Source organism: Rhinopithecus roxellana, chromosome 8 (assembly GCF_007565055.1).
Source record: "Rhinopithecus roxellana isolate Shanxi Qingling chromosome 8, ASM756505v1, whole genome shotgun sequence".
Classification (NCBI taxonomy): Eukaryota; Metazoa; Chordata; class Mammalia; order Primates; family Cercopithecidae; genus Rhinopithecus; species Rhinopithecus roxellana.
In genome coordinates, this window is record NC_044556.1 from 9,214,091 (window position 1) to 9,225,806 (window position 11,716).

Consider the following 11,716-nt stretch of genomic DNA (forward strand, 5'->3'; position numbering starts at 1 on the left):
AGATTCTCCAGTTACCTCCATCCCCATCCACAACCAGCACTGTCATCCCTACCAGCCAGGCCAGGAGTTCCCCCTCCAAAGCCCTCTCTCTGAGGCCTGGACACCCTCCCCTGCTCAAAGCTCTCTCCCCATATCCAGGACCATCCTTCAAGTCTTGGAACGTTCCTCCCAAACCCCAAGTCTCACCAATATTAGAGTTGCCAGGGCCCAGGCTGGGGACTCCACGCCCATCGGAGCCATGGGGGTTGAGTCGTGCCGGCCCAAGACGGGGCCCCATGCCATTGGATCCGAAGCCCAGGAGGCCAGGGAAGAGGCCAGGGTGGCCGGGTAGCAGCGGCAGCCCCTGGGCGCACAGTTGCTGGAACTCATCTGCAAGGAAGCCAGGTTGAGGCCAGGCCCTTGGTCCTCCCCTGTCCCCTCCTCCCCCACAGCCCTGCAGGCTGCAGCTCTTACTCACTGGAGCCCCGAGGAGGACACAGCTCAGGGGCCGGGCCAGCCGCCCAGCACCTGCCCTTGTCGCAGCAGCACTGCCTGCGAGTGTAGTGGCCGGTGAGGTCTCCGGCACAGCGGCCCCCGAAAAGCACTGAGAAGCAGGTGCCGGCCCGGTGGTCTGTAAAAGATCAGAGAGTGAGTCCATGAGCACGGGACATCAGTGACCAGACCTGGATCCAAATTCCAGCTGTAGCAGCACTGCCTGTAGGACGGGTCTGTTTGCCGCTCTGTGCCTGAGTTTCCCCTCCATAAAATGGGGACACTTGGAGCATCCACCTCACCTGGGGAAAGTATTACCTGGATGAAAAGTCTGACATAGTCCAAATGCAGTAGCTCATGCCTGGAATCCCAGAACTTTGGGAGGCCGGGGTGGGTGGATCACTTGGGGTCAGGAGTATAAGACCAGCCTAACCAACATGGCGAAACCTCGTGTCTACTAAAAATACAAAAATTAGCCAGGCGTGGTAGCAGGCACTTGTAATCCCAGCTACTTGGGAGGCTGAGGCAGGAGAATCATGAATTGATTGAACCCAGGAGACAGAGGTTGCAGTGAGCTGAGATCATGCCACTGCACTCTGGCCTGGTCAACAGAGCAAGACTCTGTCTCAAAAAATATAAAGGGTCGGGCACAGTGGCTCACGCCTGTAATCTTGGCACTTTGGGAGGCCGAGGCGGGTGGATCACGAGGTCAGGAGTTCAAGAACAGGCTGGCCAACATGACGAAACCCAGTGTCTACTAAAAATACAAAAATTAGCCAGGTGTGGTGGCACGCACCTGTACTTGGGAGGCTGAGGCAGGATAATCACTTCAACCCGGGAGGCAGAGGCTATAGTGAGCCGAGATCGTGCCACTGCACTCCAGACTGGGCGACAGAGCAAGATTCCATCTCAAAAATAAATAAATAAATAGAAATAAAAAAGAAAAGTTTGACATGTGGCCAACGCTCATTCAGTGCCATCTCTTATCACCAAGATTTCCAAGTTATCACACAGAGGTAGTGAGCTCCCCGTCGATGCAGGCATCCAACCACACTGAGGAAGACCCATTGGTGGGGAAGAACTGCCCCAGTGGGATACCAGGCAGGGACACCGAGATCTGCGGCTGTGTGTCTTTGCTTGCTGGCTTCAGGCATTACGCAGAAACCTAATGTGAATTTCAGAAAGGGGCCCCAAGGAGTTGAGGGGTGGATTGATGGCCATAGCCCCCGGGGAGACTGAGGCAGACAGGGTCCCCAGGTATGAGAACCACCAACACTCTTCCACTTCCCACTGCACCCTCAAGGTCAATGGCTTTATGTAGCGATCGGATTTCTCAGGCTCTGGCTTAAAGAGCATATTTTTAGGCTTAAAAATGCACAGAGCTTGGCCGGTAGCCCACAGTTTAAAAAACTCCTCCCAGGAGCTGGGAGGGCCACTGAGAGCCGCCCCTGACCTGCCCCAAGCTGGGAAAACACGCAAATGTTTCCACCTCTCTGGTCCCCACCCCGTGCACCTGGGGACCCCCCAGGTACGTGTGTGGGAGTCAGGGTTTTTCGTTCTCAGTCTCATCATAGCCCCTCAAAGGGGGCTGGGCCGCCCAGACGAGGAAAGGTCAACAGGCGCCTCCAAAGTCACACAGCTGCAAAAGCAGGAGGAGGACGGGAAACTCGATTTCCCAATCTCAGGGGGCCCAACAGGCCCCTTAAGCAAGAGAGACAGAATATAAGAATTTAAACAAAAATGCTCAGGCACGGTGGCTCATGCCTGTAATCCCAGCACTTTGAGAGGCCGAGGCGGGTGGATCACCTGAGGTCAGGAGTTTGAGACCAGCCTGGCCAACACGGTGAAACCCCGTCTCTACTAAAAATGCAAAAGTTAGCTGGGTGTGGTCGTGGGTGCCTGTAATCCCAGCTACTGGGGAGGCCGGGGCAATCGTTTGAACCCAGGAGGTGGAGGTTTGCGGTGAGCCGAGATCGTGCCATTGCACTCCAGCCTGGGGGACAGAGCAAGACTGTGTCTAAAAACAAGAAAATAAAAGAATTTTATCAAAAATGATCCTGTCATTGCTGTAAGTACACATCGTGAGCTAAGTGGTCACAGCCTCAACCTCACCTGCTGTCCATGAATGTGTATTAAGTATCCTGTAGGCACCAGCCCTCTGCAAATTACTCCCAAAAGATATCTTCCTCACTCTTCACTGAGCTAGGTACTGCTATCATCTACCATTTTACAGATGGGGAAACTGAGGCACAGAGCGATTAAGTCACTTGCCCACAGGGTCTGTGAGCTGCCCTGGGTGGGAGCCCTGGACTGATTCCAAAGCCTATGTTCAGAGGCTGGTTTGTCAAATCCAGGGTCTGCTCTTTAGCAGTGGACAGAGGACCCCGCAGTCCAGGGGATGTGTCCACTGCTACCCCTAATGCCAGCTGTGACGGCCCCCAGTGGAGGAGACCTAGAAAGTCTAGAGTTGGCCACAGCATACTGGCTGAACTCCAAACACAATATTCTCAGCCCTGCCTGGTAGTGGCCTAACCTGAGGTGACTGGGTGATGCTGGAAAACCTCCAAGCACCCACTCCTGTCTCCCCAAACCAGGACGCTGTCCATCCTCCACCACCAGCGTTCATGTTCCTGACCAGCCCTATTGGCCACAGGCAACTTCTAGGACCTGACATTCAGCTCATCAAGACAGCAAAAGAAGGAGTGAGAGGCCTGAGCGCGCGGGGTGGGGGGGTGGGTTCCCGCTTGGCCAGGTCAAGTGTTGGGGGGTTGCTGAAGGGTGGGCCTGCAGGGGGAGCCACAGCCCAAGGGACCGCCAGCCGGGCAGGGGGTCTGGGGAGTTGAGTGAGTTCTGGACTTGTGGACTGGACTCAAGCAAACCTCCCCTTTCTGGGCCTGTTTCCCCATCTCAAAAATGGTGGGGCCGGGTGCGGTGGCTCACGCCTGTAGTCCCAGCACTTCGGGAGACCAAGGCAGGTGGGTCACTTGAGGTCAGGAGTTCAAGACCAGCCTGGCCAACATGGAGAAACTCCATCTCTACTAAAAATACAAAAATTAGCCAGGCGTGGTGGCGGGTACCTGTAATCCCAGCTACTTGGGAGGCTGAGGCAGGAAGATCTCTTGAACCCGGGAGGCAGAGGTTGCAGTGAGCTGAGATTGCACCACTGCACTCCAGCCTGGGTAACAGAGCGAGACTCTGTCTCAAAAAAAAAAAAAAAAAAAAAGAGAGAGAGAGAGAGATAGAGAGCTGAACAAGGTAGTCTCTCTCCTACCCGCTCTCTCCCCCTCCAGCCCCTCGGTTCACTCAGGCATTGGGTGTCATCCAGGCTGCAGGGAAAATCTCGGGGACAGGGGCACACGTAGCTCCCGACAGTGTTGGTGTAGTCACCCCTGGAGCAGAGGCCGGGCTCGTGGAGACACTCATTCACATCTACATAGACAGGGACAAGGTCAGAACTGGGCACCTCACCAGCCTGACCCCTCTGCCTTCCTGCAGGGGAGCCTGAGCCCCCCCAGACGTGAGTCACAGACGAGCTCCCAGGTTGTCCCCCTCCAGTCACCCACCTTCACATGCAACACTGCTGTCACGGAGCCGGTGTCCAACTGGACAGCGGCAATGGAAGGAGCCCACCGTGTTGACACAGCTGCCTCCCTGGCACAGGCCTGGCACGGCCTGGCACTCATCCACATCTGCAAGGACAAAGCCCAGCAAGGGAGTAAGAGGCCCATCAGAGGGCAGAACCAAGCCAGCCAAGGCCTCCCACTCATCCCTGACCCCACTATTCACCTTGGCAGGCCCCCGTGTGGATATTGGGGATGAAGCCTCGGCGGCAGGGGTGTGGCTGTGCAGGGCAAAGTTCACATGGAAGGCCCCAGGCACGGCCCACAGTGGCACAGCAAAGCGCCTTGGTGCACGCGAGGCCTGTTAGCTGATGCTGGCACCCCTCGGGGCCCACTTGGCCAAAGCAGGGTCCCGTCCGGTAATCTGCAGGGCAGACAGATGTGGGTACCTGGCTGAGGACTGCCCCTGTCTAGCGATCTCTGCGTCTCTAACACCTTCTCAGCGCCCCCTGCACCCACAGACCAGGCTTTACTTATGCTGCTCCCTTCCTAAATAGAATATCTTTCCTCCCCTTTCCCTACCTAACGAACTCCTATTCACCCTTCAAAACCCTTTTTCTTCAAAGCATTTCCTGACCAACTTCCAAGAGAGAGACTAGGATCTCCAAGCCCATAAAGCTCAGGGCCTGTGTGAACACCCTGTCTGAACTGATGGGACTCCTTTCCCAGGCCTGTCCTCCCTTCAGGCCTGGGCAGGGACCCACGGACACCCAGCTAAAAGGCATGTCTAGTACTTGAGCATATGCCTGGCCCTGCCATATCGCCCAGATTTGGGGAAGGATCTGTTATCTGCCTAAATTCTCTGGACCCCCAACATCACATCCCCAGTGCCCATCAGGCCCAGCCCAAGGTGACCGCATTGGTTCCCCCAACCCCAGTACATGAGCCCAGATGCGACTTCTTGGCTCTCTTCTCCAGATGTTTCCAATAAAGGAGTTAGCTCTCAAACAAGGGCAGCCCCTCCCAAGAGAAGAAGCCAAAGTCACCCCCAACTCAGGCCCCATAAGGAGGAGGGGCTTCACAGAGACCCCTACCCCCCGGCTGTCCCGATGCCAAAACGCAATTCCTCGTAGCTCGCCCACTTCCCCCTCCCCCTTACTCTTCTGCCACCCAGAGCTTGGCCTGCCTCCAACAGCCCATGTTCCAATTCTGCAGTTTCCAGAAGCCCACCCTCAAACCCAGGTCACTTTCCCAGCCCCTCCAGCTTCTAGTACCCAGGTCCTGCCTATCCTCGCCTTCCTGGGCTGAAACGCCATGCCAGGCACTCAGATGCCTCCTGCATCTGAAAATCTCACGAGCCTGGACATCCCTGACACCACCCACTCCTGTTCTCTTTCTCTTTCTCAGCCCCCTGTGGGCTCTGTTTTTTCTGTCCGTGCTTAAATGCCCAGGTCTCTGCTGGTGCTGCTTTCTCTAGCGGGGATCCTCAGCTGAACCCTGGGCTTCAGTCCCCATGGACGGAGCAGCTCCCGCCGCCGTCTCAGCCCCAGGCCTAAGTGTCCAGCTGCTTCCCGGACAACTTGCAAGTCCCCCAGCCAACACAGAGCTCAGTCTTCCTCCTCCCTGCTGGGGTGCACCACTAGCTTCCCCCCAATTTTCAGACCAGGCCTGGGGTTCATCTTGATTCCCTCCCTCTTCTCTCCCTGTCCCTGCCACACCTCACTGCTCACAAGAAAGGCATCACTGTGTCCATTCTCCTTTTTTCTTTTTTTTTCTTTTCTTTTTCTTTTTCTTTTTCTTTTTTTTTTTTTTTTTTTTTTTTTTTTGAGACAGGTCTCGCTCTGTCTTCCAGGCTGGAGTGCAATGGTGCGATCTTGGCTCACTGCCTCCCAGGTTCAAAAAATTATCATGCCTCAGCCTTCCAAGTAGCTGGGACTACAGACACGTGCTGCCACACCCAGCTAATTTATTTTTTTTTTATTTTTAGTAGAGATGGCTTTTGCCATGTTGGCCATGGCTGGTCTCAAACTCCTGGCCTCGAGTGATCTGACCGCCTCGGCCTCCCAAAATGCTGGAATTGCAGGCGTGAGCCACAGTGCCTGGCCTCTTTTCTTTCTTTCTTTTTCTTTTTTTCTTTTCTTTCTTTCTTTCTTTCTTTTTTTTTTTTTAAAGAGAGATAGGGTCTGGTTCTGTCACCCAGGCTGGAATGCAGTGGCACCACCACGGCTCACTGCAGCCTCGAACTCCTGAGCTCATGCAATCCTCCCGCTTCAGCCTGAGACTACAGATATGCACTACCACGCTAGGCTAATTTTTTACTTTTTGTAGAGAGGGGAGTCTCACTACGTTGCCCAGGCTGGTCTCAAACTCCTGGTACGTCCACCCTCTTAATTTTGGTAACAGCCACTCAGCAGGGGACCCCATCCATTTTAGCCCTCTTAAAAATGGGATCATTTTTAAGAGTTAGGGTGACTGGGTGTGGTGGCTCATTCCTGTAATCCCAGCATTTTGGGAGGCCAAGACAGGCAGATCACTTGAGGCCAGGAGTTCGAAACCAGCCTGGCCAACATGGCAAAACCTTGTCTCTACTAAAATTACGAAAATTAGCTGAGCGTGGGGATGCATGCCTGTAATCCCAGCTACTCGGGAGGCTGAGGCAGGAGAATCGCTTGAACCTGGGAGGCGGAAGGCGGAGGTTGCAGTGAGCCGAGATCGTGCCACTGTACTCCAGCCTGGGTGACATAGCAAAACTTTGTCTCAAAAAAAAAAAAAAAAGGGCCGGGCACGGTGGCTCAAGCCTGTAATCCCAGCACTTTGGGAGGCCGAGACGGGCGGATCACGAGGTCAGGAGATCGAGACCATCCTGGCTAACACGGTGAAACCCCGTCTCTACTAAAAAAAAATACAAAAAACTAGCCGGGCGAGGTGGTGGGCACCTGTAATCCCAGCTACTCCGGAGGCTGAGGCAGGAGAATGGCGTGAACCCGGGAGGCAGAGATTGCAGTGAGCCGAGATCGCGCCACTGCACTCCAGCCCGGGCAACAGAGCGAGACTCAGTCTCAAAAAAAAAAAAAAAAAAAAAAAAAAAGAAGAAAAGAAAAAAAAAAAGAATTAAAGAATTAGAGTGCAATAAAGAGGGGGTTTGCCCATCTCATGAGGTCCAATCCACCCTACCAGATCCAGCTGAGGGGTCCCCTCCAGGAAGCCCTCCCTGACTCCCTTCCGTGGAACAGATGGTTTCTCTGTCCTTCATGTGCTCCAAGGCTGCCCCAACCCTTTTCTTAGCCTTGAAACCCCCAGATAAGAATCTTCTGCTTGCAGTTTCTTCTCCCTACACCTCAGACCGGCACATCCTCTCTCTTTCCTACCAGACTCCAACATAGGCTGTCGCTCAGAGCCAGTGAATAGCAGATACTTTGGAGAACAGATAAGCAAATGAAAGAAATGTCCTCAGACTGCCCCAACTGCAAGAAGGAGGCCAGCTGGGGCCTCTCAAGGCCTGGCCATGTCTCAGGGGCTTCCAGGAAATCCCCTTTCCTCCATCAAGTCCCCTGTCTGCCTCCCACCCCTGCGTGCTTGGTACCTCTCTCACACTGAGGTCCCATGAAGCCGTACACACAGGCGCAGCGGTTGGGCCCAATGCAGCGACCCCCATTGTGGCAGCCGCCGTCACAGATGGCTGTGGAGGGAGAAAGGGTGGTGGCCAGAGGTCCCCCGGCAGCAGAGAGAGCTGGGGTTCACAGTAAACCCCTCTTCACCCAGGAATCCCCAGGATCTGGCCCAGGTTGAATGATAAGACTGAGGCCGGGCTCAGTGGCTCACGCCTGTAATCTGAGCACTTTGGGGGGCCAAGGCAGGTGGATCACCTGAGGTCAGGGGTTCAAGACCAGCCTGTCCAATATAGTCAAACCCTGTCTCTACTAAAAATACAAAAATTAGCCCGACGTGGTGGTGAGTGCTTGTAATCCCAGGTACTCGGGAGGCTGACACAGGAGAATTGCTCGAACCTGGGAGGCAAAGGTTGAAGTGAGCTGAGGTGGTGCCACTGCACACCAGCCTGGGCAACAGAGCGAGACTCCATCTCAAAAAAAAAAAAAAAAAAAAAAGGCCGGGTGCGGTAGCTCACGCCTGTAATCCCAGCACTTTGGGAGGCCAAGGTGGGCAGATCACGAGGTCAGGAGATTGAGACCATCCTGGCTAACACGGTGAAACCCCATCTCTACTAAAAATACAAAAACAAAATTAGCTGGGCATGGTGGCGGGTGCCTGTAGTCCCAGCTACTTGGGAGGCTGAGGCAGGAGAATGGCATGAGCCCAGGAGGCGGAGCTTGCAGTGAGCCGAGATCATGCCACTGCACTCCAGCCTGGGCGACAGAGCGAGACTCTGTATCAAAAAAAAAAAAGAAGAAGAAGAAGAAAAAAAGACTGTGACAATAAATGTCCCCTGCAATCTCCAGTCCAGGAATAAGGACCCCCTGGGCAGTGGGCAGCTGGCAGCAGAGACCAATGCTCTGGGATCGCAGTCCCAAGTGTGCAAGGAGGGGAGTCCCACGGGGATACTCACGCTGCCCACACACGGTGCCTGTGTAGCCCTTCTGACACAGACAGGATGCCCCCCGGCAGATGCCCCCATTCATACAGCTCACACTGCACCCTGACCCTGGGGACAGGAAGGTGGGATGCATAGTAAGGTGGAGACAGGCCCTGAGATTTCCTCCCAGGAAGGCTGCCAGACTAAGCATGCTCAGCCCCGCTACTGTCCTTCCTGGGCTCCTGGTGGTAACCGGAACCCTGTGACCTTCTCCCTCCCCCAAGAGACCACTTTCCGCTCACCTCGGCTCACCCCGCAGCTGGGAGCCAGCGTCCCATCCACACAGGTGCACAGGTTGGGCTGTGAGCAGAAGCCCTCACCGCAGGCACGCCTACAGATGGCTGGATGGGTGCAGCAGGTGGCAGTCAAGACCAGGACCGAGCCTGGGCCATGCCTGCTCCATCAGTGTCCGGGCTGGCCAGAACACCTCGGTGAACGCTGCTGGTCATCTGCATCCCCGGCTCTGCTCATAGCGCACCCCACCCCTCTTTTCATGGGACATCCCCCTCACTCTCAGGCTGGGCTGGGTAGGTGTTACGACCCAGGCTGTGGGTTGGTGATTCTGCCACAGCCATCAGGAGAGAACTTTCTTTGGGCCAGAGCTGCCGAGCTGTGAGGACAGAGATGGAGGTGCTGGGGTTATAGATACTGTGTTTGGGTGTCTCCTGGGAAGTGGAGTCAGATTCCAGAGACAAAGACAGAAAGAGAGGGTGAGGCCAGAGAGAGACAGACAGAAAGAGAGAGAGAGAGAAAATCAGATAGATAGACAGTAACCAACAGAGAGAGACCAGGTGCAGTGGCTCACACCTGGAATCCTAGTACTTTGGGAGGCTGAGATGGGAGGATCGCTTGAGGCCAGAGTTTGAGACCAGCCTGAGCAACACAGAGACCCCCATCTCTAAAAAAAATAATAATAAAGAAAACAAACCAACAGAGAGAGACATGAGCAGAGATGAACAGGGAGAGGCAGAGACAAAGAAAGGGAACCAGAGAGACAGACAGACACAAAGAGGTTGTAGGGCAAAGGAAATGAACATGGCAGGTTGGCCTGGAACCCTGAGGACAGATGCAAGGGCCATTCCTGTGGTTCAGCCAGAGGCCCCTGGCTAAGTCCCTGTGTAAACAGAGCTGGACCTGCAGGCAGGTAAGAGTGTCCCTGTCCTGTGCCCCCCACCTCCAGAAGGCAGCAGCACTCACGTACGACACACTGGCTCCTGCCAGGGAATGTCCTCCAGCCCGGACAGCAGTAAGCGTGGAACCGGGAGCCGCACACGTTCGGCCTTCGGGGACAGCGAGATGGGTCTGGTGAGCCTCTGCCTGGGTAGACATCCCCCGGGCATTCCGCTGGCCCCAGGACAGCCCAATCCACACCGAAGGGGTATCCCAGCATCCCAGGTACCACGCACCCCTGCAAGATGCCTGGGCTGCCCCGCCTCCGTACGCGTCCAGGACCTGCAGCCTCCAAGGCCCCATCCCAGCGGCCTTGGCCACCTGCCATGCACAACAGGGCCGACCAGGCCAGCAGGAGCCGGGCCAGGGGGCCCCTTGCCAAACACAGACCCTCCAGAGTCATGGTGTGTCCCCTGGAGGCTGCGGAGAGGAAGCAGAGTCAGCCCTAGAAGAGCCCCTGACCCTGGCCATGGGAGACCCAGTACAACGAGGAGGGCAGGGTGGTTGCCAAATGGGGCAGCCCTGGGGCCTCTGGGAGCCCAAGGAGGCATCCGGCCCCAACGGGGAAGCAGTGAACAGTCAGAGGAGGCTTCCTGGAGGAGGTGTGATGTTAAAGAAGGGTCTTGGGGCTGAAGGTGCACAGCCAAGGCAAGACATGGAGAGGAGGGGAGAGAGGGCCAGGTGGGGCCAGGTGGGGCCAGGCGGGGCCAGGCGTTGCAGGAGTGGGCGTAGCCGTGTCATGGAGCTTTTGCTCGTTTGTCAAGGACAATGAAGAGCCCTTGAAAAGCTTTGAATGGGAGGAGCAAAGTCAGAAGTGCACGTTGGGTGGAGAGGGGAAGGGAAGCAGGGTCCCCGGCAGAAACAGGGTGTCAGGAGGCTGGGGGCTGTCCAGATGGGAGAGATAGGAGAGGAATGGGAGGCTGATGTCATGGGAGGTGGGGGGCATTGAGGAGATTCCTAAAGTTCTGGCTGGGAAGGTGGAGCCAGGAGAGCGTCCAAGGTGTGAGAAAGGTGGTAAGTCGTGGGAGGCAACCACCCCACTGTCACTCAGTGACACAGATACCCCCACTCCTGCAACGCCTGGCCCCACCTGGCCCTGTGTCCCCTCCCCTCCATGTCCCACGCCTGTCTTGCCTCAGCTGTGCACCCTCAGCCCCAAGACCCTTCTCTAACATCACACCTCCTCCAGGAAGCCTCCTCTGACTGTCAGGGCTGGATGCCTCCCTGGGTTCCCCATGGGCCTCAGGGCTGCCTCGGGCAACCACACCACTGTCCCTCATTCCGGGCAGGGGGCCCAGGCAGGGGCTGGAACTTCCCAATGCAGAGAGTACCCCTGTGCCCAGCAGGGAAGGAACCGCTTCTGTGCCCATTTCACAGATGAGCAAACTAAGGCCATCACACCATGTGTGAGGGGTTAAGCCTGAGCTTAAGCCCAGGAAGAGGAGAAGGAGGGTGAAAAGATCAGGAACGGAACTCGCTCCTGCCCCCCGTGACTGGGTCTTTCCTGGGTCATGAAGGACGGGAGGAAGAAGACCGGGACAGGAGATGACCGTTTGGAGGGTGGAGGCAAAATACTTGAGGGTAAGAAGCCAGACCAAGTGGCCTTCCTGTTCCATTCAGGTTCTAGCGAGGAAAGAAACTGGGCCTAGGTGGAGAACGGGCGAGGGGGCCGCTGTGTGGCCTTGGCCACGCCCCTCTCTGGGCCAACCGGGTTGTCCAAAGGCCCCGGAGAAGGGAGAGACCCCTGTCAACGCTGGAGGGTTGGCTGGCTGGGGAGGGCGCCCTCTTTTTACTTCTCTGTTGTCCGGGTCAGTCCACACTCTGAGGATCTGTGGACTCGAAGCAGCCTCGGGGCCTGCAAACCCTCCTCCCCCACTCCCTCCGCCCCAGCCCCCTGCCTCGGGCGGGGTGGGGGGATAGGTGG

General features: G+C 56.1%; 1 protein-coding gene across 1 annotated transcript in view; it reads right to left on the reverse strand.

Annotated features, from left to right (window-relative positions):
* The window catches only part of FBN3 (fibrillin 3), an 88,806-nt gene extending 77,190 nt beyond the window's left edge, over positions 1–11,616 (reverse strand). Inside the window, exons 1-10 of the mRNA XM_010385037.2 lie at positions 11,501–11,616; positions 10,029–10,212; positions 9,820–9,902; positions 8,865–8,963; positions 8,596–8,691; positions 7,615–7,710; positions 4,258–4,455; positions 4,035–4,160; positions 458–610; positions 187–369 (exon numbers count right to left, since the gene is read on the reverse strand). Coding sequence (XP_010383339.2) covers positions 187–369; positions 458–610; positions 4,035–4,160; positions 4,258–4,455; positions 7,615–7,710; positions 8,596–8,691; positions 8,865–8,963; positions 9,820–9,902; positions 10,029–10,195 — 1,201 coding nt within the window. The 5' untranslated portion in view covers positions 10,196–10,212; positions 11,501–11,616. The remainder of the gene's footprint in view (positions 1–186; positions 370–457; positions 611–4,034; positions 4,161–4,257; positions 4,456–7,614; positions 7,711–8,595; positions 8,692–8,864; positions 8,964–9,819; positions 9,903–10,028; positions 10,213–11,500) is intronic.
* Between the last annotated feature and the right edge of the window lie 100 nt (positions 11,617–11,716).